This window comes from Panulirus ornatus, chromosome 17 (assembly GCF_036320965.1).
Source record: "Panulirus ornatus isolate Po-2019 chromosome 17, ASM3632096v1, whole genome shotgun sequence".
In the NCBI taxonomy this organism is placed as follows: Eukaryota; Metazoa; Arthropoda; class Malacostraca; order Decapoda; family Palinuridae; genus Panulirus; species Panulirus ornatus.
In genome coordinates, this window is record NC_092240.1 from 54,871,203 (window position 1) to 54,897,692 (window position 26,490).

At 38.3% G+C, this 26,490-nt stretch overlaps 1 protein-coding gene across 3 annotated transcripts; it reads right to left on the reverse strand.

Moving 5' to 3' along the window:
* Positions 1 to 273: 273 nt before the first annotated feature.
* Ada (adenosine deaminase-like protein) lies at positions 274 to 26,490 on the reverse strand. 3 transcript variants are annotated; one of them, XM_071672602.1, is made up of 9 exons: positions 26,342 to 26,490; positions 24,745 to 24,887; positions 22,772 to 22,963; positions 22,505 to 22,619; positions 20,657 to 20,788; positions 15,508 to 15,646; positions 11,015 to 11,115; positions 5,669 to 5,728; positions 274 to 2,362 (listed from the first exon to the last, which is right to left on the reverse strand). In XM_071672602.1, exons 1-9 carry the CDS (start codon positions 26,441 to 26,443, stop codon positions 2,216 to 2,218), a joined length of 1,131 nt encoding a protein of 376 aa, XP_071528703.1. In that variant the 5' UTR covers positions 26,444 to 26,490; the 3' UTR covers positions 274 to 2,215. The 3 variants fall into 3 exon arrangements, with proteins under 3 accessions (XP_071528703.1, XP_071528704.1, XP_071528705.1); XM_071672603.1 differs by lacking the exon at positions 26,342 to 26,490 and adding an exon at positions 26,175 to 26,261; XM_071672604.1 differs by lacking the exons at positions 24,745 to 24,887; positions 26,342 to 26,490 and adding an exon at positions 25,275 to 25,927.

A 26,490-nucleotide genomic window follows, 5' to 3' on the forward strand; every position in this document is an offset into this window, starting at 1 on the left:
GTTAGGTTCCTCTATGAAAATATTGTATACTAGGTAAAACAATTCTCTTTTTGTATTAATGCAAATCAGGGATTTAAGAGGTTGTAACAAGAAACTGATTCATGCTGTTGTCAAATCATGTGTGAATATGTAAGAGATAGGGAACATGTATAGTAAATATGGAGAAATAAAAAAAAAATATTGTAATTACATTTGCCATCTCATCCAACCTCTACCTCTAGTCAAATTTGCAGTAAAATAAGTAATTTTTATATATCTTTGGGGGTAAGAATATATGGTTTAAAATTCTTTATTCTGACAAAATTATAAAATTATATTTTTAATAAAAAAGAAATATATGCATAATCCACTTCTTCTTATTTAGGGTTAGTGTTAAATTTCTTGTAATAAGTTGAATGACACTTAGTCATTAATAATAAAATATTAGAAAAATTTTAAGCATTTGAGTACTTGACACAACATTGGTTAATAATAAAAATATATATAAAGAATCCCAATTCCTCTCCACAAGTTACACACTTCATAATACAGCTCAGACACAGCCGCTCAACATTAACAAAAATTTTATCATAAATCTGAACCATTTAATTAAAATTTTAAAATAAATGCATAAAACATTTCTATTAAAGAACAATAAAGCATAACCCATTTCACTTTTAGGCATAGTTATTTTTCTTTTAATGAGACTGAATGACAATTTGTCTGTATAAAGTACAGACAAATTGTCATTCAATCTCATTAAAAGAAAAATAACATTATGCCTAAAAGTGAAATGGATTATGCTTCATTGTTCTTTAATAAAAATGTTTTATGAATTTATAATTTTAAAATTTTAATTACATGGTTTGGATGTATGATAAAATTTTTGTTAATGTTGTGCTTGAAATCCTCCCCTCTCGTTTTTTATTAATTTTCCAAAAGAACAAAGAGAGAAGGGGGCCAGGTGAGGATATTCCCTCAAAGGCCCAGTCCTCTGTTCTTAACACTAATGCGGGAAATGACGAATAGTATGAAAAATATATATATATATATATATATATATTTTTTCTTTCATACTATTCGCCATTTCCCGCATCAGCGAGGTAGCGTTAAGTACAGAGGACTGGGCCTTTGAGGGAATATCCTCACCTGGCCCCCTTCTCTGTTCCTCCTTTTGGAAAATTAATAAAAATGAGAGGGGAGGATTTCCAGCCACCTGCTCCCTTCCCTTTTAGTCGCCTTCTACGACATGCAGGGAATACGTGGGAAGTATTCTTTCTCCCCTATCCCCAGGGATATATATATATATATATATATATATATATATATATATATATATTTCATCCCTGGGGATACAGGAGAGAGAAACAGATATAAACCAAACTGGTTGGTTTTCCACCCTCTCAAAAGCAAACATAATAAAGCAGCAAACCACACAACATATTGTGCTTGCTAACACAGACATATAACACCTTCACAATGAAACAAATATCCTACCAGATCAGTCCCACTTTAACATTCCTGGCACCCAGTTCTATGATACAGCACTGGACCCCTTGCAACCAAACCACTCTATGACTAACCACCAACCCTTAAGTACAAATATAAAGCTTAGCCCCTGCCTCACACTTCAGTAACCTGTACTCCCATTACAAGGTGTATTCCTACAACAAAGTCCCACTCCAGACATCACCATCCCTACAATACTACAAATACCATTTCAACATATCCCAAGACCTTTCATGACCACAACATAACTCCCACAACAAAGACACCAAAGCACTTGATACTCAATTACTTGGTACTCTCCACGCAAACATGTACAAACAACATCACTAAACTTTATGACGTAAGGTAACAACTGGTGGAGGTGGCTTCCTGAGCACAGCAGGAGCTCCTGGGGCAAGATGTATAATTTTTTACCTGCTTGCCATTTTTGAATATGTATATAGAATTGATGAACACACTTATGAAACAGGAAACTTTGCAATGACAATTATGAAATATGCAAAAATGGAAGAAATGAAGGGCTGCACTAAGTCCAGACCAGGGGAAAAGATTGAGGTAGGTTACACAATGCCATTAAACTAGTGCAACTTTCATTATCCACAGATAACTAATTGAATAAAAAAAAGGAACCTCTAATAACATAATTTGAGAATGACAGTTGTTAACCTGTGTACACCACCTCCATCATACATGTTTACACCACAAGTTGCCTGTAATAGCTATTCCATTACCCTGATATATGTTTTTCTTGAAGGTTGATTAACTCTTCTTGTATTGACAGTATGAGTTGGTGCTTTTCAGGTTTGGGTAAGAAAGTGGCTTCAGCAGCACTAATACACAACTCGCTTAGGTCATCCTTGGAGAGATTAAAAGTCTGTAAAGATAAAAATCCTTAACTATGATGCAAGCTGACTGTAATGAAGAAAAACAATGAAAGTTGGTCAATAATGTCACATTTAAACCAGTCTGTGTTATAAGGAAGCCTGAAATATATGCATCACAAATGGACAAAAATACCCTTTCATATCAAAGTGGATGAGCTTTGTTCTTAGTCTTGTTTTCCAGCAAAGCATGATTACATTAAGGTCTTTAACATTTGTGATAAGTAAAAGCTTTGGTCTTCCGAATCTACCACTATATTACAAAAGCAGGAATGAGGACTTAATTCTTAAGAATATAACTACAAAACCTTATCCAGTATTGCTCAAAACCAATCTCCTACAAATAAAAATATACAACATACATATGTAAATAGAAATAAAGAGTGAACAAACAAAGGCTGACAAATGTGAAGGAAAGGACATAATTTGAGAGAACCAGATATATGAAGTGTATGAAATCAAGGTTAACAAACTGTTGAAGAAACTGTGTTTAACAAATGAGTTATAACAAACCAGTGAAGAAACTGTATGGGTTAGAACAAATTGCCAAAGAAACAGTTAGAATATTGGTTGGACCATATCGCTGAAGAGACGGTATTGAAAATGTTACATCAAATCACTGAAGAAACTTAAGAAATAGGTTAAACCAAAGCGGTGAAGAAAAAACAGTATTAACAAATGGGTTTGACCAAATCACTAAAAAACAGTAACAGCAGGTAGAAAGACAGCTGGGTATTTGCAACTGGCAATCTACAAAGGCAACTAACCTGGGAGGTTTAAAATCTGAAGCTGAGGAAACTAAAAGAACAGGAAAATATAATCAGGACAAGAAAAGAAGTACTGAGCACTTAACAATGAATTATAACAGATAGATGGTTTTAAAACAAACAAAAAAAAAAACATGCTTATTGTGAGGATTCTAACAGGGTGGATAATGAGTTAAAAAAGCAAAGAAAACAACAAGGCAAAAAAAAAAAAAAAAGGTGGAAAAGACCAAAAAGATCACCTACATCACTACAACAGAGAAGCTAAGTATATGAAACAATGGAAGAGTAAGGCTAACAAGGTTCTGCATACACAAAATGGTAGAGTTGTGCACAGGAGGGTGGATGTGCTAGAAATGAGATGTTTGAGGACAATATGTGGTGTGAGGTGGTTTGATCGAGTAAGTAATGATGGGGTAAGAGAGATGTGTGGTAATAAAAAGAGTGTGGTTGAGAGAGCAGAAGAGGGTGTTTTGAAATGGTTTGGTCACATGGAGAGAATGAGCGAGGAAAGATTGACAAAGAGGATATATGTGTCAGAGGTGGAGGGAACGAGAAGTGGGAGACCAAATTGAAGGTGGAAAGATGGAGTGAAAAAGATTTTGAGTGATCGGGGCCTGAACATGCAGGAGGGTGAAAGGCGTGCAAGGAATAGAGTGAATTGGAACATGTGGTATACGGGGACCGACATGCTGTCAATGGATTGAACCAGGGCACGTGAAGCGTCTGGGGTAAACCATTGAAAGTTCTGTGGGGCCTGGATGTGGAAAGGGAGCTGTGGTTTCGGTGCATTATTACATGACAACTAGAGACTGCGTGTGAACAAATGTGGCCTTTGTTGTCTTTTCCTAGCACTACCTCGCACACATGAGGGGGGAGGGAGTTGTTATTACATGTGTGGCAGGGCGGCGATGGGAATGAATAAAGGCAGACAGTATGAATTATGTACACGTGTATATATGTATATGTCTGTGTGAGTGTATACATGTATACATTGAGATGTATAGGTATGTATATTTGCGTGTGTGGACGTGTATGTATATACATGTGTATGTGGGTGGGTTGGGCCATTCTTTCGTCTGTTTCCTTGCGCTACCTCGCTAATGCAGGAGACAGCGGCAAAGCAAAATAAATATAAATAAATAATCTAAAAAATGTTTATTTGTCAATATTACCCCAAATTCCCCCTGGTCTCCACTTCTAACAAGCATAATGCAAACGGAGTATGGCAATTACTAAGAAAATGAAGTGCTGAGGTTGAGGTGACGAGAGGTATAGGCAGGTACTGATATGTGTGGATGCTTTTCCATGTGTAGACCTGGCCTGATAACACATTTACAGGTGATAGGCTTAGTGAAGGGGTTGGAGCTGTAGTTCCTAGACATGTAAAATACTTTGAAGATTTCTAATTATCATTTCTTTGTGTAATCTAGTTTCTTTTGGATACAGAGCCAATCCTCATTTATTGTTGGGTGATGAAACTCTTGTGACAGGAATCTTAAATATTACCCTCCAGTAAGGGTAGAATAAGGGTGCAAACCTTAGAAAAAATACAAGAAAAGCATGGAGCACTACTGCCTCAAATTCAGTGTGGGAGAGCAAGGATAAAGCAGTAGCATACATTACGGCAGTGCATAAAAAGTGGTCTGGTGACCTTCAGAAATTCACACAACCATTTTAAAAAAATCTCATAAAGAGAGGCATTTCTGTTTTAGAATTTTTCAACAACTGATATTTACAGGTTAAAAGAGAAGTAGATGGTAGGAGATATACCAGATAAATGTAGTAAAAATACAAAGCCAAGCAAATTCTTTAGATGTATGGAAATCAAGAGCGTGATTAAGAAAGCAGGAGAGGGTCTGTTGAAATAGTTTGAACATATGGAGAGAATGAGAGGGGAAAGATTGACAAAGAGGATGTGTGGGCAAAAAATGGAGGAATCAAGGAAAACTGGGGGACCAAATTGGAAAAAGATTTTGAGCGATAGGGGCCTGAACATGCAGGAGGGTGAAAGGTGTGCACAGAACACAGTGCACTGGAATGATGTAGTACAGTACACTGGTGTTAATGTGCTGTCAATGGATTATACAACCAAATGGGGACAAACCACCAACCACAATGTATGTTGAACAAATGAGGCCTTTTCTTTGTCTGTTCCTAGCACTCCCTTGCAAATGCAAGAAATAGCAAGCAAGTATGAAATGAATAAATAGAAATGTCATGGGCAATGGAATATCAGCAAAATCAGAAAAAAAATCATACACAAAGCTAAAAAAAATTCACACATTAGCAACTTATCCTAGTGATAATTTCTAAGTTAACGTTATAGACAAGAACCACTGACTGACCAGACACCAAAAGGAAGACAATTCTTCCTTTCAACAGCAATATAGTCATAATTAAAATGCTGCACAAATATGAATGACTATTACTAGCTGGTTTACTATCTACTTCATTCACTCCATAAAGCTGATTATAAAATGAAAGAGTAATACGGAAGATTGTTTTATAAAGATAAAATAACTAATAACTTACTTCTGCACATATAAAATACTCTTCACTTAAGGAGGTGGCAAATACACCCTTGTCATCTGTCTGTAATGAGAACGATGTGGAGAGAATTAGTTTCAGACTTGGAAGATATTCATCTAAACAAAAATAATAATGCTTCTTATAACTAATATCAGGAAGTGACCAGACAAGCTCTCACATTGGGTAATGAGAGATTTTGGAAAGCAAGCATTAAACAACAAAAATTGTTCTCCAAGGTGAATCTTGCAGAGACAAAATCAAGGGCAAGAGTTAAATAATGCAGCAGAGCTGAAGCTATAAAGTGGCGTAAAAAAAAAATGCTCTTTATTATGGCTAATCAGCTCAAAACACAGGGTAAAACATGATAATGGCTAGTTCTGCCCATCAAATTTTGACACTAAAACTTCCATTAATTTTTTTCCATACATTTCAGAGGCAATATAAAAATTCATTATATTCATTTTACTTTGTCGCTGTCTCCCGCGTTAGCGAGGTAGCGCAAGGAAACAGACGAAAGGATGGCCCAACCCACCCACATACACATGTATATACATACACGTCCACACACACAAATATACATACCTATACATCTCAACATATACATATATATATACACACACAGACATATACATATATACACATGTACATAATTCATACTGTCTGCCTTTATTCATTCCCATCGCCACCCTGCCACACATGAAATAACAACCCCCTCCCCCTCACATGTGTGAGGTAGCGCTAGGAAAAGACAACAAAGGCCACATTCGTTCACACTCAGTCTCTAGTTGTCATGTAATAATGCACCGAAACCACAGCTCCCTTTCCACATCCAGGCCCTACAGAACTTTCCATGGTTTATCCCAGATGCTTCACATGCCCTGGTTCAATCCACTGACAGCACGTCAACCCCGGTATACCACATCATTCCAATTCACTCTATTCCTTGCACACCTTTTACCCTCCTGCATGTTCAGGCCCCGATCACTCAAAATCTTTTTCACTCCATCTTTCCACCTCCAATTTGGTCTCCCACTTCTCCTCGTTCCTCCACCTCTGACACATATATCCTCTTTGTCAATCTTTCCTAACTCATTCTCTCTATGTGACCAAACCATTTCAAAACACCCTCTTCTGCTCTCTCAACCACGCTCATTATAACCAACAAAATATTCACCTTAATACAAGACAGAAGGTGGATACTTCTTATGACACAAGAATCAGGAACTGCCAGATGAAAAGTTAGTAAACAAATAAGACAGTCAAGTTATACAGAGGTATGCTACAAACTAAGACAGGGTCCTCAAACTCTTTTGATGCTAGAGCACAAGGAAGATTTCATTTAAAAAAGGGGCCCCCAGTCATAACAATGCTGTGAAAATCTCAAATGAAATTGGAAGAGGCCATACAATTTACTTATCACAAACAAAAGTCTTTTCATTAGATGATACAGTTATCCCTCATGAGCTAACACAAAAGCATTTTAAAACTCCTTAATTCTGCAAAATCATTTATTTAGAAAATCATATTCTTATAAGAAAAATTGAGTCAAGTTCATTCATCAGCAGCAAAATTTAACCTAAATTTTTATCCAAGACCAATATTTTCAATATTCTACCTTAAAGATGCACCTTCCTACATGCACTTCTTCAAAACTTAATTGAATAGAGTAATAGCATTACAAACAAATCATAAAATCCAATCTTTCTCACTATAACACAATGTTCACCAGGCTTTGTGGTCATATTTAATACCAGTTGGTGAGGAAAGTGAAAAAAGAATGTCATGAAAAATCTTAAAAAATAAATAACTTACAGACTGATCTTATTGGGATTAGGTAAGAATGAGGCCTAAGATGAAGGCATTCCCACTAAGCTTGAGACTGTGGAAGAAATCTTACTCTTTATGTAATCCTGCATAATGGAGGACTTTGACAGGTAAAGAAAGAGAATATTTCCAAAGAAAAAAAAATGCAACATGAAATATGAAGATGTAACTAATGTTCACGTTCTTCACCACCAACAAAATGTCTGTACAAGTTATAAAACCATATTTGAAACCAAAGTAGAATGTTCAGTATAAAGAGAGAAACAAATTCCTCAATATCCTCCCACATTTGCCATCCAGTCTCCCTGACATTGAATGTTATGTGAGAGATGCAATGTTTCTGTATGAAATGAGAATACACTACACATATATATCCCTGGGGATAAAGTAGAAAGAATACATCCCACATTCTCTGCATGTTGTAGAAGGTGACTATAATGGGTGGGAACAGGTTGGAAATCCTCCCCTCGTTTTTACTTTTCCAAAAAGAAGGAACAGAGAAGGGGGATAAGTGAGAATTTTCCCTATAAGGCTCAGTTATCTGTTCTTAACGCTACCTTGCATATACAGAAAATGGTGAATATATATGAACAAATAAAATATATATATATATCCCTGGGGATAGGGGAGAAGGAATGCTTCCCACATATTCCCTGCATGTCATAGAAGGTGACTAAAAGGGGTGGAAGAGGGAGGCTCGAAATCCTCTCCTTCAATTTTTACTTTTCCAGAAGAAGGAACAAGGAAGGGTGCCAAGTGAGGATTTTCCCTTCTAGCTCAATCCTCTGTTCTTTACCTCGCTAACATGGGAAATGGCAAATATGTATGAAAAATATACAGACATTCTTTTTCATACATATTCACAATTTCCTGCATTAGCAAGGTAGCATTCAGAACAAAGGACTGAGCCCCCTTCTCTGTTATTTCTTTTGGAAAACTAAAAACACGAGGGATGCGGGATGTCTCCATGGCTATTTAATTTGTTTATGGATGGGGTTATAGGGAGGTGAATGCAATAGTTTTGGAGAGAGGGGCAAGTATGCAGTCTGTTGTGGATGAGAAAGCTTGGGAAGTGAGTCAGTGGTTGTTCGCTGATGATACAGTGCTGGTGGCTGATTCGTGTGAGAAACTGTAGAAGCTGGTGACTGAGTTTGGTAAAGTGTGTGAAAGAAGAAAGCTGAGAGTAAATGTAAATAAGAGCAAGGTTATTAGGTACAGTAGGGTTGAGGGACAAGGTAATTGGGAGGTAAGCTTGAATGGAGAAAAACTGAAGGAAGTGAAGTGTTTTAGATATCTGGGAGTGGATTTGGCAGCAGATGGAACCATGGAAGCAGAAGTGAATCATAGGGTGGGGGAGGGGGCAAAAGTTCTGGGAGTGTTGAAAAATGTATGGAAGTCAAGAATGGTATCTTGGAGAGCAGAAATGGGTATGTTTGAAGGAATAGTTGTTCCAATAATGTTATATCGTTGCGAGGCGTGTGCTATAGATAGAGTTGTGCGGAGGAGGGTGGATGTGCTGGAAATGAGATGTTTGAGGACAATATGTGGTGTGAGGTGGTTTGATCGAGTAAGTAATGAAAGGCTAAGAGAGATGTGTGGTAATAAAAAGAGTGTGGTTGAGAGAGCAGAGGAGGGTGTTTTGAAGTGGTTTGGTCACATGGAGAGAATGAGTGAGGAAAGATTGACAAAGAGGATATATGTGTCAGAGGTGGAGGGAACGAGAAGTGGGAGAACAAATTGGAGGTGGAAAGATGGAGTGAAAAAGATTTTGCGTGATCGGGGCCTGAACATGCAAGAGGGTGAAAGGCGTGCAAGGAATAGGGTGAATTGGAACGATGTGGTATACCGGGGTCGATGTGCTGTCATGTGAAGCGTTTGGGGTAAACCATGGAAAGTTTTGTGGGGCCTAGATGTGGAAAGGGAGCTGTGGTTTCAGTGCATTATACATGACAGCTAGAGACTGAGTGTGAACGAATGTGGCCTTTGTTGTCTTTTCCTAGCACTACCTTGCATACATGCGGGGGGAGGGGGTTGTTATTTCATGTGTGGCTGGGTGGCGACAGGAATGAATAAAGGCAGACAGTATGAATTATGTACATGTGTATAAGTCTGTGTGTGTATATATATGTATATGTTGAGATGTATAGGTATGTGTATGTGTGTGTGTGTGTGGATGTGTATGTATATACAAGTGTATGTGGGTGGGTTGGGCCATTCTTTCGTCTGTTTCCTCGTGCTACCTCGCTAATGCGGGAGACAGCAACAAAGTATAATAAATACAAAAATAAAAATATAAATCGACATTCATACTCGCTCGCCATCATCTATTCCCAACCCCACCACACCCCACAGGAAACAGAACAAAACGCATAAAAGAGAAGAAAAAAAATTGCAACATACACAATCTCTTTTTCTTCCCCACACCCGATATCCACTCCCATGCATCAGCAAGGTAGCACCAGGAAACATCCACTTACATCCATACACAAGCTGTCATGTGTAATGCACTGAAATCCTAGCTCCCTATCCACATGCAGGCCCTACAGACCTTACTGTAGTTACCCTGGATGCTTCACATACCCTGGTTCAGCCCACTGAACCCAGTATAACACATCGTTCCAAGTCACTCCATTTCATGCATGCCTTTCACCCTCCTGCATGTTCAGGCCCTGATTGCTCAAAACCTTTTTCTCTCCATCCTTCTATCTCAATATCCCTGGGTATGAGGTAGAAAGAATACTGCCCACATGTTCCCTGTGAGTCACAGAAGGCGACTAAGAGGAGCAAAAGCTGGTGGCTGTAAATCCTTCCTTCCTGCATTACTTTTCAAAAGAGGGAACAGAGGAAGGAGCCAAGCGAGGAATATTCCTTCTAAGGCTTTGTAATCTGTTCTTGACACTACCTCGCTAATGTTAGAAATGGCAAGCATGTATGAAAATATACATATATTGTTAAGGAGATGGCCTTGATTGGGGCATTCAGTTGTCCTGGCCTTCTCGGCTAAACAAAATGAAAAAAAATGAGAAGTCTAACATGCCATTCACATCTAGGTCCTAAATATCATAAGCAGAAATGCTATTACCATTTGACAAGCATGGCATGTATAAAATAATGAACAGGACCAGTATCATGACTTCTCTGTTATGGTTGTGTTATCTTTCATGTCCTGGATATGGTGGACTAGGTCTTTATCACATTCTGTCAGTCATGGTACATCATTTCAAGTCTTAGATGTACCATAAAGACTAATTTTGGCTCATTAGGTATGGTATGTGGTCATGTAAATCTTCCTCCACATAACTTGAAAAAGATATACAAAAGAATGAACATACATACAACATGAAAGATAAGGCTATCTGGGATAACCACGAAAACATAAACCATGAAGAATACCCCTAACTTTTCACTAATAGTCTAACAAATTACACCAACAAATGATCACTGCTACAAAATTCTTGAAAAAACTTCCAAAACATGGGCAATCTTAAAAGAATTTAACTTAAGAGTAGAAATAAAAGTACTTACACAGATGATGATAGGGTGACCTTCCTTTCTCCAATGCATCAAATGATGGTCTTTAATGCTCTTTACCGTCCTAGATTTGATATTTGATGAAACACAAATCTCTGTGAATATGGAAATAAATATACTCCAGATCTGTCCACAACAGAAATGAGTAGCATTTGCTATAAAGCTTCCAAAGACTGTGGACATACATTCTTAAAGATTTTCAATGATTAAATAAGAAATTGTACAGTCATGTCCATCCTGAATGTTTAAATGTTTAACTGAGTTCAATTACTTTACGCACTGTATCTTACATCTATCTATCTATTCCTCTACATCTATTGATCTTCTCTATCTATCTATTATCATCAACTCCATTCTAATTAAAACTGAGAAGGTAAAAAGCACATAAGCATTATTTGTGGGAATCTGTTTTGCACAACTGGGGTCCTTGTCCTTGCTCCAGACTGGGAAAAAGCAGACTTGGCAAAGTCCCAGAAGCATACTTAATACCCCCATTGCAAGCAGAAAATTGAAAATACCTAAACCTAAGGACCAAGCAATATCCAGATTACAATATTTATTTATATATTTTGCTTTGTCGCTGTCTCCCGCATTAGTGAGGTAGCGCAAGGAAACAGACAAAAGAATGGCCCAACCCACCCACATACACATGTACATACATACACGTCCACACACGCAAATATACATACCTATACATCTCAACGTATACATATATATACACACAGACATATACATATATACACATGTACATAATTCATACTGTCTGCCTTTATTCATTCCCATCGCCACCCCGCCATGCATGAAATAACAACCCCTCCCCCCTCATGTGTGCGAGGTAGCGCTAGGAAAAGACAACAAAGGCCACATTCGTTCTCACTCAGTCTCTAGCTATCATGTAATAATGCACCGAAACCACAGCTCCCTTTCCACATCCAGGCCCTACAGAACTTTCCATGGTTTACCCCTGACACTTCACAGGCCCTGGTTCAATTCACTGACAGCACATCGACCCCGGTATACCACATCATTCCAATTCACTCTATTCCTTGCATGCCTTTCACCCTCCTGCATGTTCAGGCCCCAATCACTCAAAATTTTTTTCACTCCATCTTTCCACCTCCAATTTGGTCTCCCACTTTTCCTCGTTCCCTCCACCTCTGACACATATATCCTCTTTGTCAATCTTTCCTCACTCATTCTCTCCATGTGACCAAACCATTTCAAAACACCCTCTTCTGCTCTCTCAACCACACTCTTTATTACCACACCTCTTCTGCTCTCTTTATTACCACACATCTCTCTTACCCTTACATTACTTACTCGATCAAACCACATATTGTCCTCAAACATCTCATTTCTAGCACATCCACCCTCCTGCGCACAACTCTATCCATAGCCCACGCCTCGCAACCATATAACATTGTTGGAATCACTATTCCTTCAAACATACCCATTTTTGCTTTCCGAGATAATGCTTTTGACTTCCACACATTCTTCAACGCTCCCAGAATTTTCGCCCCCTCCCCCACCCTACGATTCACTTCCGCTTCCATGGTTCCATCCGCTGCCAAATCCACTCTCAATATCTAAAACAATTCACTTCCTCCAGTTTTTCTCCATTCAAACTTACCTCCCAATTGACTTGACCCTCAACCCTACTGTACCTAATAACCTTGCTCTTATTCACATTTACTCTCAACTTTCTTCTTTCACACACTTTGCCAAACTCAGTCACCAGCTTCTGCAGTTTCTTACATGAATGCCTTTCTAAGTATTTCTAACATACATTCTTCAAAGCATACACCTGATCCACACATCCTCTACCACTTCTGAAACCACACTGCTCTACCCCAATTAATACCCTCCCATATAATTTCCCAGATTACAAATTTACATATATTCTATTAACATAGATCCCAAATTTTCATCTAACTATATTGCAGAGCTTAACAGTATTCCATATACCTTAGAATGATCTGATATATTTGTTTATTTTACAATATTAGTAAATGTATGTTACACAGTATTTTTTTATATTAACTATATAACTCCAATACACTCCTTTTATGAGCCTCCTGTGCTGGAATCAGAGGCAGGGAAATGTTTAATTTCTTGGGAGAGAGATGTTCTTCAACAAGACTGTACTCCCTTCCATCAACGTAGTAATACAGCCTTGTTGAAGGTTACTTTGTACAAAGGCAAAGGGGACGAAGGTGAGTGTTCAAACTACAGAGGTATAAGTTTGTCGAGTATTCCTAGAAAAATATATGGGAGGGTATTGACTGAGAGGGCAAAGACATGTACGAAGCATCAGATTAGGGAGGAGCAGTATGGCTTTAGAAAAAGTAGAGGATGTATAGATCAGGAATTTACTTTGAAGAATGTATGTGAGAAGCACTTAGAAACACAGATGGATTTGTATGTAGCATTTATGGATCTGGAGAAGACATATGATAGGGTTGATAGAGATGCTTTAAAGAAGGTCTTAAGAATATATGGTGTGGGAGGTAAGCTGCTAAAAGCTGTGATTAGTTTTTATCGAGGGTGTGAGGTATGTGCACGTGAAGGAAGAGATGAGAGTGAATTTTTTCCAGTGAAGGTCAGTCTGTGGCAGGGGTGTGTGATGTCCCCATGGTTGTTCAATTTGTTTATGGATGCAATGGTTAGAGAGGTGATTACAAGAGTTTTGGAGTGAGGGGCGAGTATGCAGTCCATTAGGGATGAGAGGGCCTGGGAAGTGAATCAACTGTTGTTCGACGATGATACAGCACTGGGGGCTGATTCAAGTGAGAACTTGCAGAAGCTGGTGAATGAGTTTAGAAAAGTGTGTGACTGGAGAAAATTGAAAGTAAATGTGAAGAAGAGCAAGGTTTTTAGGTTCAGCAGGGTTGAAGGACAAGTTAATTTGGATGTAAGTTTGAATGGAAAAAACTGGAGGAAGTGAAGTGTTTTAGATGTCTGGGAATGGACTTGGTAGCAAATGGAACCATGGAAGTGGTGAGTCATAGGGTGGGGGATGGGGGGGTGAAAATTCTGGGAGCAATGAAGAATGTGTGGAAAGAATGAACGTTATTTTGGAGGGAAAAATGGGTATTTTTGAAGGAAAAGTAGTTCCAACAACATTATATGGTTGTGAGGCAAGGGTTGTGCAATGGAGGATGGATGTCTAAGAGGTAAAATGTTTGAGGACAATACATGGTGTGAGGTGGTTTGATGAGTAATGAATGGGTAAGAGAGATGCGTGGTAATAAAAAGAGAATGGTTGAGAGAGGAAAACAGGGTATGTTGAAATGGTTTGGATATATGGAGAGAATGAGTGAGGAAAGGTTGACAAAGAGGCTATACATGCCAGAAGTGGAGGGAACGCAGGAGAACTGAGAAACTAAATTGGAGATGGAAGGATGGAGTGAGAAAAATTTTGAGAGATGTTACCCACAAACAGCAAGTGACTCAACTCTTAAGCCCCCCAACCCCAAAAATACTGTAGACCTGCCCCGGTCTCCAAGACCTCCACATTTACATTCTTCACTACCTCAAACACGAACAGATTAAACACCCATGGTGACATCATACACCCTCAATATATACCCATATTCACATAGAGCCACTCAATCTCATCCCTTCTTACACACTCTCCTGATAAAATTTCCTCATTGCACTAAGTAGTTTTCTTCCTCCACTATATATTTGTAGCACCTTCCACATGCAATCTCTGTTAATCTGTTAAAGGAAAAACTTCATGTATCATTACCCATACAATAAAAATAGATTAATATCACCTGGAACTACATGTGAAGCATTGGACAGAAAATAGGGTACTGTGTAGTTAACAAGCTAAAGAAACCACAGCTTATCAAAGTCATTTAAGCTTCCTGTAATAAGTGCCCATCTATTCATTCAAACTATGTCCTTGATGCCCATTCCCTTTGGGAGCTCACTGGAGGGGTTGGCCACTGCAGATGAGTAATAATTGGCAGTAAGTTCATACTACTTTTCAAAGTTAGTTTTCAAACCTTTTTGTGCTTTACTTCAATGTTGTTTTGCAAAATTGCAATTCAAGAATTAATTTGTATGTAGTTTTCCACTTTTAAAACTTTATCTTTATAATCTTCCAATTTCAATTCTTTTTAATTTGCTATTTTTTTTCTTACACTTCAGTTAAATAATTTATCACTATATATAAGATTCTCCAAGTCTAAAACCAGTATTTTAAGGCTAAGGTGTAAAAAATAAGAAACATACAAGTTAACTAACCAGTGATTAGTATTTCATGACATTCCAATTCTATATCCCACATGCAATTTGCTTACCACAGAGCCTCTACCACCTAATCCAGCCACTACACATCTCTAAATGTCCATCCATGCTATAATCTGTCTCACAAACCTAATCCAATGCTGTGACCTTCCACCTTACTTTCTTAGCTTACTGAAACTTTATATCATGTCTTAGCTCAAACAGAAACCATACATATACATATATATTACCTAAAGGTATTTGGCAGTTTCTGACATGCTGCAACAGCTCCTGCGATCCACCACTGTCAGGATGGATGAATGTTCCATGTCCTATTCGATCCACAAGGCCAGATTGCAGTATGGCTAGAGTTTCTTCTTTGCTTGGTACCTATGAATAACCATTAATTAGCATGAATGACAGATCTTTTCCTTTAAACTATTCGCCATTTTCCGCGTTAGCGAGGTAGCGTTAAGAACAGAGGACTGGGCCTTTTTTGGAATATCCTCACCTGGCCACCTCTGTTCCTTCTTTTGGAAAATTAAAAAAAAACAAAAAACGAGAGGGGAGGATTTCCAGCCCCCCCGCTCCCTCCCCTTTTAGTCGCCTTCTACGACACGCAGGGAATACGTGGGAAGTATTCTTAATCCCCTATCCCCAGGGATAATAATGGAATTTATTTTATTCTTCCAAATAAATCTATATATATATTTTATTTTTATCTATTATTATACTTTGTCGCTGTCTCCCGCGTTTGCGAGGTAGCGCAAGGAAACAGACGAAAGAAATGGCCCAACCCCCCCCATACACATGTATATACATACGTCCACACACGCAAATATACATACCTACACAGCTTTCCATGGTTTACCCCAGACGTTTCACATGCCCTGCTTCAATCCACTGACAGCACGTCAACCCCGGTATACCACATCGCTCCAATTCACTCTATTCCTTGCCCTCCTTTCACCCTCCTGCATGTTCAGGCCCCGATCACACAAAATCTTTTTTACTCCATCTTTCCACCTCCAATTTGGTCTCCCTCTTCTCCTTGTTCCCTCCACCTCCGACACATATATCCTCTTGGTCAATCTTTCCTCACTCATCCTCTCCATGTGCCCAAACCACTTCAAAACACCCTCTTCTGCTCTCTCAACCACGCTCTTTTTATTTCCACACATCTCTCTTACCCTTACGTTACTCACTCGATCAAACCACCTCACACCACACATTGTCCTCAAACATCTCATTTCCAGCACATCCATCCTCCTGCGCACAACTCTATCCATAGCCCACGCCTCGCAACCATACAACATTGTTGGAACCACTATTCCTTCAAACATACCCATTTTTGCTTTCCGAGATAATGTTCTCGACTTCCACACATTCTTCAAGGCCCCCAGGATTTTCGCCCCCTCCCCAGTGATATTATATTATATATATAATATATATATATATATTATATATATATGGGGATAGGGGAGAAAGAATACTTCCCACGTATTCCCTGCGTGTCGTAGAAGGCGACTAAAAGGGAAGGGAGCGGGGGGCTGGAAATCCTCCCCTCTCTTTTTTTTTTTTTTTTTTTTTAATTTTCCAAAAGAAGGAACAGAGAAGAGGGCCCAGTCCTCTGTTCTTAACGCTACCTCGCTATCGCGGGAAATGGCGAATAGTATGAAAAAAAAAAATATATATATATATATGTATATATATATAAATATATATATATTATATATATATATATATATATATAATATATATATATATATTATATATTTTTTGCCGCTGTCTCCCGCGTTTGCGAGGTACCGCAAGGAAACAGACGAAAGAAATGGCCCAACCCACCCCCATACACATGTATATACATACACGTCCACACATGCAAATGTACATACCTACACAGCTTTCCATGGTTTACCCCAGACGCTTCACATGCCCTGATTCAATCCACTGACAGCACGTCAACCCCGGTATACCACATCGATCCAATTCACTCTATTCCTTGCCCTCCTTTCACCCTCCTGCATGTTCAGGCACCGATCACACAAAATCTTTTTCACTCCATCTTTCCACCTCCAATTTGGTCTCCCACTCCTCGTTCCCTCCACCTCTGACACATATATCCTCTTGGTCAATCTTTCCTCACTCATTCTCTCCATGTGCCCAAACAATTTCAAAACACCCTCTTCTGCTCTCTCAACCATGCTCTTTTTATTTCCACACATCTCTCTTACCCTTACGTTACTTACTCGATCAAACCACCTCACACCACACGTTGTCCTCAAACATCTCATTTCCAGCACATCCACCCTCCTGCGCACAACTCTATTCATAGCCCACGCCTCACAACCATACAAAATTGTTGAAACCACTATTCCTTCAAACATACCCATTTTTGCTTTCCGAGATAATGTTCTCGACTTCCACACATTCTTCAAGGCTCCCAGGATTTTCGCCCCCTCCCCCACCCTATGATTCACTTCCGCTTCCATGGTTCCATCCGCTGCCAGATCCACTCCCAGATATCTAAAACACTTTACTTCCTCCAGTTTTTCTCCATTCAAACTTACCTCCCAATTGACTTGACCCTCAACCCTACTGTACCTAATAACCTTGCTCTTATTCAAATTTACTCTTAACTTTCTTCTTTCACACACTTTACCAAACTCAGTCACCAGCTTCTGCAGTTTCTCACATGAATCAGCCACCAGCGCTGTATCATCAGCGAACAACAACTGACTCACTTCCCAAGCCCTCTCATCCACAACAGACTTCATACTTGCCCCTCTTTCCAAAACTCTTGCATTCACCTCCCTAACAACCCCATCCATAAACAAATTAAACAACCACGGAGACATCACACACCCCTGCCGCAAACCTACATTCACTGAGAACCAATCACTTTCCTCTCTTCCTACACGTACACATGCCTTACATCCTAGATAAAAACTTTTCACTGCTTCTAACAACTTGCCTCCCACACCATATATTCTTAATACCTTCCACAGAGCATCTCTATCAACTCCATCATATGCCTTCTCCAGATCCATAAATGCTACATACAAATCCATTTGCTTTTCTAAGTATTTCTCACATACATTCTTCAAAGCAAACACCTGATCCACACATCCTCTCCCACTTCTGAAACCACACTGCTCTTCCCCAATCTGATGCTCTGTACATGCCTTCACCCTCTCAATCAATACCCTCCCATATAATTTACCAGGAATACTCAACAAACTTATACCTCTGAAATTTGAGCACTCACTCTTATCCCCTTTGCCTTTGTAGAATGGCACTATGCACGCATTCCGCCAATCCTCAGGCACCTCACCATGAGTCATACATACATTAAATAACCTTACCAACCACTCAATAATACAGTCACCCCCTTTTTTAATAAATTCCACTGCAATACCATCCAAACCTGCTGCCTTGCTGGCTTTCATCTTCCGCAAAGCTTTTACTACCTCTTCTCTGTTTACCAAATCATTTTCCCTAACCCTCTCACTTTGCACACCACCTCGACCAAAACACCCTATATCTGCCACTCTATCATCAAACACATTCAACAAACCTTCAAAATACTCACTCCATCTCTTTCTCACATCACCACTACTTGTTATCATCTCCCCATTTGCGCCCTTCACTGAAGTTCCCATTTGCTCCCTTGTCTTACGCACTTTAATACCTCCTTCCAGAACATCTTTTTATTCTCCCTAAAATTTAATGATACTCTCTCACCCCAACTCTCATTTGCCCTCTTTTTCACCTCTTGCACCTTTCTCTTGACCTCCTGTCTCTTTTATACATCTCCCACTCAATTGCATTTTTAATCTGCTAGCATATATCTGTTTAAAATGATTCTGAGTAAAGACCCATTACATGAGGAAATCAATCAATATCAAAAGAGGAAAGGTATATGTACAATATTGGCAGATCAAGATGAAGTTGTGAGAACTGAAAAAAAAAGGTAAATGAGAAATAAGATAAATAAGGATCAATGAACTTCAGAAAGAATGAGAAAATGCTTCGGTTTGAAAAGATGTAAACTATGTGAAAGACAAGAAGAAATGGCGACAAAAGTAAGGAGTGATAACAGACACTAATATAAAACAAAGATAGGGCAAGCATTTAAAAGGAATATTGAATTCTTTGTCCAAAATTATCCTTTTTTTCACACTTGATCACTGTCTCCTGCATTATCTATCTGGTCATTTAATTACCCTTAAGTCGGATCACTTATAATCACTTAATGTGTTGCTTTCACATATCTATTCATCTCATATCCCTCACATGAATGGTAAGAAAAAACATATTCACTTTACACAGGAAAAAGGTGATACATCTTGTTTTGCTATCAGATGAATGTAACACATATCAACACACACTGCACTGCTGTATTCTTATTCACCTCCAGTGAACCTAAGGAATGAGTAATGCATTTACCCTCAGGTAACTCACTATACAAAACTAAATTTGGTTATTTCTAGCATAAATAACAAAGTATTCTGTTGCTGACTGTTCCTGCACTCAAATTGTGATCTTTCTGAAAGCACCTTTGAACTAATCATACCTCTGCTTAGCAAAAAGTTGACTTTCTCCCTGATAAGCACTACTGTCATGGTCAAAACAATGAAGAGTTTAATTTCATGTCAAATGAAGAAAAAAAAAAATGAAAATGATCCACAAATAACTTTCATGAAAGAAAACTACTAACAGGAAAAAAAAAAGTTGCGTATTACTGTAAGCACATAACAGTATCAGAAAATGTCTTCATGCTGGTCAAAACAAAAGCAATCTTTACTTGCAAGGCAATGATGCCTACAGATGGGTGAATACCACATAATAATGAAGTGTTAACAAGGAAAGTCTATATGCACCGTATATCGATCAATAACTACTTATGTTAAGTATTAGTGGTAAAGAAGCCACCAGAATTGTTCATCTGCAAGATTTTGAACATATATAATGTATAATCCAACTAGAGGTGGGAAAGGGCCACAATCATTAGTATCCTTGGGTCACTTCCAGGTTTAGAAGTGAATTTCCAATTACAATAGATACATGCCAGTTTCTAACTACTGTTCCTTCTTGATCTTCAAATACTTATTTTTTCAAAACTTAAAAAAACAGATACCCTTATGTGCTAAAGGGAAATTCAATATATCTCCGTCTATTATAAAGTTCATTCCTACTTACATGACGTGGATCATAAACAAAAATACACCTCATGGTAAGAGATTACAAAAATAAAGCCCAAAAGCCTAAACTTGAAGATTGACTAGAGGAAAGAAACTGATCAAATCAAAAGTCTGATCATTTCTTAAACTTTTTGCCTCACCACAATCTGCCATCCCTACTTCAGTAAAAGTTACCACCATTCTTCATTATTCATACTTCTGCCAAGTGGATGGTCAACTGAAGCCCACACTTCTTTGCTTCTTCCAAAATAGGAATGTAGCTAGACAAATTTCCAATCTTAGGATTGCCGCTCACATCTATACCACATATCAAGGACTTGTACACATCCTGAAATTGAAAATAATCTATGAAATTTGTTTCAGCACTGCATCACTTTAAAATGAATATGCTTCTGAAATAAACCAATTTACACCTTGCTGTCACTTTGAATGGCCCCACTCAACAAAACTCAAATTATTCTGGGCATTTTGTATTACACATGTATTACATTCACTCCCCTCATCACAAATATCAAAACAAAAGCAATAAACTAAATGCCCTCAGAACATTAACTGGTACCACATCTAACTGGTACCATGTTTGGACAAGAAAAAGAATCCTTTAGCATCTTCTACATGCAATTCATCCATTCCAACCTAAACTATGCCTCACCTGCCTGGTTATCTACCCTGTCAAAAAAAAATAAAATAAGGCTGCAAACCACACAAAACAGCATCTACATATAATAAATGGATGCATCCACAAGCACTCAGCACCTACACAATGAAACAGGTAGGTAGCCACCAACCACAGAGGTATATTACTGATACTATCTGCCTGGGTTGTGACAGCTACAAAGTAAGCCAGCACATCAGCAGTTGTCAAGCTTCACTCCTGTGACCCAGGTAGCTGTCTTTTCTTTCTGCCACACCCAAATGTGGACTGCTTGCATTCTGTCCACATACATACAATCTCTCCTTGTTACACATAACACTTGACAATCACTTAACTCACACAACTCATTCCTCGTAAATCTAGATCTTCCTATGGAGATCGCTATGCTCTAGCTTTGCCTTCTGGCAGCAAGAGATAGTAGTAGTAGGCATGAACATTCTCATGAAAACAACTCCATAACCAACCACCAACCCTGATATTAGAAATTGACCCATGCCTCTCACTTCAAAAACTTATACTCACAGATCCCTTCCTCATCAAACACAAAACTGATACATTTACACACCAAAATTAACAGACAAACATCAAACAGCCACTCCTAACTCAATCTGAAATACCATCCTCCTAATCCAATTTAATATACCATCCTGCTAGACATGCACCTATCGGAAATAACACTTCAAAGAACCACTCCCAACTCAATCTTAAATACCATCCTCCCAATCCAATTTAATACACCATCCTGCTAAACATGCACCAACTGGAAATATCACTTCAAAGACAACTACAAATTGTCTTTCCTGACTTTACTCTGAATATCACTCATAACTCCAAGATTACAAACACCATTTCAATATCTCACAAAACCACTCATGTCCCCAGTGTAACTACCACAAAGAAAACAACACTTATTGCTCAATTGCCCTGCACTCTCCCCACATACACCACCACACTTCATTATATGTGGTCCACTCAAGTGGATGAAGCTGGCTCCCTGACCAAGAGAGTAGCATTGTTTATTTAAAAGCAATGAAGAAAGCTGACCTACAGCCTGCTCTTCTGAAAACATCTAATGGAAAACACAAAAAAGTGGCATTTTATGTAATCAAAAATATTCATTAAAGATATCATAATCATACATAGCTATACAATGACAGAAGTTGAAGCTACAAAAATACTTACACCTCTACAAATACTTTGTGAATTTTCAATAAAAAATTTATTTCAAGAGCAGAATTTATGAGATTTCTTATATTCATTAATCCTTATCAGCTTCATACAGTGTAGATCTCAACACACTGTAAGAAAAGTACTTAGAACATCTTAAAACAAACATTCAAGATGGAGTCGTTAGTACCAAATCATGATAAAACATATAAATCTATTTACATGTATAATGTACTCTTTAGCCAGTTTCAGTGTGTCCCAGGCATCGTCCACACCACGGGCACGGTCTATGGACAACAGTAAGCGCACAATGATACAGCTCATCTTCATTTCCTCTCTGAAAACCATACAGCATGGTATGTTACACAAACTACCAACACAGTTACTGTTTTATAACATAACACAAAGCCTTTAGGAATTCAAATATTACTTCAAATGCTGATGACAAGAAAGTAAAATTCAGTATATCACATTATAGTAAAGACTTGCATCATGGCTTCTAATACTGTTTCTACATATTCCTTCTTTGTCATTCTATTAGGGATGAATTTTGGAGTGGTTCTCAGCTCTAAATATTTCACATTATCAGATGCAAACTCTTGAATCACATCTTTCGTCATTTTCTTAACTGCACCTAAGCTATCCGTCAAGGAGTGCAAAATGCTAAATACTTGAAAGCACCTGAAAAAGAAGTATCATGGCATTATTTTGTGTAAATGTGCCCTTTTTGTTATCTAGCAAATTTAAAAACATTCAGAAAATCAGATTCCAGTGAGTATCTCTACACACTTCTTAAAATAATGGGGTCTTTCACATTCATGAAAAACCAGTTATATGGAGAGACTAATCTCAAAGAAATGATGTTTAATAGAAATACAATTTTTGCCAGTCAGAGCACTAAATGACCTCTGATAGGGCATACCTAACTACCCTACGAAAGCACCAGCACTCTTAAACATCATTCTTAATTGAACCACAAAATTAATACTCCTAATAAAAGATGAAACACTCATCACATTTGTATTTCCCTAACTGGGATTAATATGTGGGCTTAGCATATAAATACCACAACAAATAATGACCAGAAAAAAGTCAGGTCCACCAGCATTTTGAACTGGGCAGGATAGATAACTGGTGTATCTACCCATGTAAGGTCCATTATAAGAGAACAAGTCTTAACAAAAAATGCACATACAGAAGCCTGAAAGACACCAGCATACATGCAAAATTGAATATTAGCTTTCATATTAGCAGTGCTTCCATGCATCCTGAAGCCAAGAATAATATACATCAAAATCATAAGAGCAGATTCTTTCCCAGTGCTAATTTCAGTTCCTTGTGACATATGGCATCTCTACCTACCTACCAATAAAGCATGCTAAATGACAAAGAGAAAGGCAACTTGTATAAGTACTGATACTGTTCCCACACCATAACCCATAATGTACAATATTCCTCACCACTCTATCTATCTATATCTCCGATGCCCTTTTCCTTTGGGAACTTGCATCAAGGGGTGCCCACAGCAAAAGAGTCTCCACTTATCCCTGTCCTTACATGCCTCCCTCATATACACCATTTCAAGCATTCTTCCACTATTTCTCTCCCTCCAGTGTTCTTCCACTCTATTTTCCAATGTCACAGGTGGCCTTCCTCTCAAACCAACCCCTTTAATTGTACTATCATACACTCTCCTTGTAAATTCCCAGTCTTACATTCTTTCTACATGCCAAAACCACTTCACAGTACCATGTTTCACCCACTCTACCACTCCACAGTTCATTCCCTTTGCATTCCTTGCCATAATGCATCTCCCATACACCCCTTCATTTCTTTCTTCACTCCATCAAGTCACACCACATGCTCTTCTCAAATAACTCATTTCCACAGCCTGAATCCTTAACCTCTATGACTTATTCCATGTCCGTATTTTGGCTGTAAAGGCAAGGACTGGGAGGGTTATGCTGTCCCTTAACCCTCTCTTCACTACCATACTTACACCTCCACCCTTCATTAGTCTATTAAGGGTCCCAATGACTCTTCTACCCTGTACTGCTCTCTTACTTATCTCTCCTTCCACTTCCCCAAACTTACCCAAACTTTACATCCATACACATCTATTCTCTAGCTGTCACATGTAATGCACCGAAACAACATCCCTCCATCCTCAACCAAGCCCCACAGACCTTAATATGGTTTATCCTGGATACTTCACATGCCCTGGTTCCATCCACTGACAACATATCGACCCCTGTATACCAAATCATTCCAATTCACTCTATCCTGTGCATGCCTTTCATCCTCCTATATGTTCAGGCCCGGATTGCTCAAAATCTTTTCCACTCCATCATTCCACTTTATATATTCCTTGGCAAGGTTGTACTGAACAAGAATTATAGTATATGAATATATAACCCCAGACTCCTTGTGTCAGATTAACACAGAAAGAAAAAGTACATTACTCTTCCAGAGTGCGATCATGTCCCCTGTTAATTGTAACTTCAGCAGATTTAGGTAGGCTGGTGGCCCCTTCCCTACGCTTAGCATCTAGGAGTCGCAGCACTGTCTCATCGCTTAAGGATCCTGTCAGGTGGGCATGTAATTCCTGGAAATACGCAGTTCAGATTGTATAGCTAAGCACATTCATATATGTGGTTTGCTATACAGTTCACTAAAACTTGTAAAATGTTGCCATCCAACTGTATGGGCAAAAGTATCAATAAATTTTCAAGATCATGCTTGAAAAAAAACTAGAGATATGATTGGGGACATAAAAAGCTGTAAAAGTGGATACAGATGAGGGGTATACACCTCAACCATATACCTGACAAATCCAAAATGTTGTAAAGGTATTGAACACTAAAATAGTGCACAACAATATGCATATGAAAAATTTTTGAAATCAACGACCATACAGTAAGTGCTTGTGTGTCTGACAACATTTAATTAACAATCTACAAAGTAAATAGCAAGAGAAAAATAGCTCACAAACCTTGTTATGGAATGCAACATTTTTCACAATTCTACATTAACATAAATATGAGGTCTAGCTGACACCAGGACAATAACTCATTTACGTTCGTTTATAATGCGAGTTCTGTGGCATTCCAGAGATAGGTAAGAGCACCTGTTGGAAGTTTAATACAGTATTTGAAATTCAAAGTGCAATCACCAGGAAGTTCTCTTGTATGCTACTTAATTAAACAATATACACCCATTTACATAACACTCCACACTTTATCAATTAACTGTTTCTATACAGTGCCCTTCATGCCTCAGGATTCCTTTCTACAGGGCTGACCCCTTACAATTCTTCATAAATTTTCCCTGTATATTCATTCTAATTTAACAACAAATTGACAGTTTAGGACAGGAATTTGTATGACTGCAAAGAATGTTCAAAAGAGCAGGCCCCATGAATGTACAACTCCCTCCCCACACAATACAAATAGGTAGTTACAATCAGCGAACTAATCTGTTAGCAACTGAATATCAATGACATAATAACTTCAACTTTTTTCAATAACCATTACAAATATTGTCAATTTGGATTGCTTGAGGCAGTTATATAAGGTTTTAAACGGTTCTGTGAATTTCGAGAAGTGTTTCCCTCATTTTGACCACCACATCTCCCCTGATCACAGCCACCCCTTCCCCCACTATCCTTAATCATCATAGTTGTAAAAAATCAATGTTCCAAATCATGTTCTCCTATTCTATTAATATAAGAAGTTTACTGGTATCCAATTCAAACAAATCATAAGTCCGAGTTGTGCCCTTAAACGGGTACTTCAAGAAATTACTATCAGATACCATAGTTAACAAGCAGTTGGGATTAAAGTTAAACATCAAATGATATTGCAGCCAATACAGTAGGACTGTGATACATTACATCCTTACTGCACCACATTGTGCAAAGTTGCTTGACTACGGTGCTTGTCGTTCAACCCTCAACCCACGTACAGCACAACAAGCATAATATGTCCTAACTTCCCCAAATTTGTCTGCTGTTCAAAGTAAAGAGAAAAACCATCACATTTTCAAATATATTCGACTTACAATCTTAGGCAACATCTTGCAGTAAGCGAGAGAATCCATGACTTTAGGAGGAAGGAAGCTACACCCACTCAACTTAGGTTCCCAAGCCTGCCTAGTCTCCATACATAATAGTCTCGATACTAGAATTACTGAGGTACATCTCTTTAATG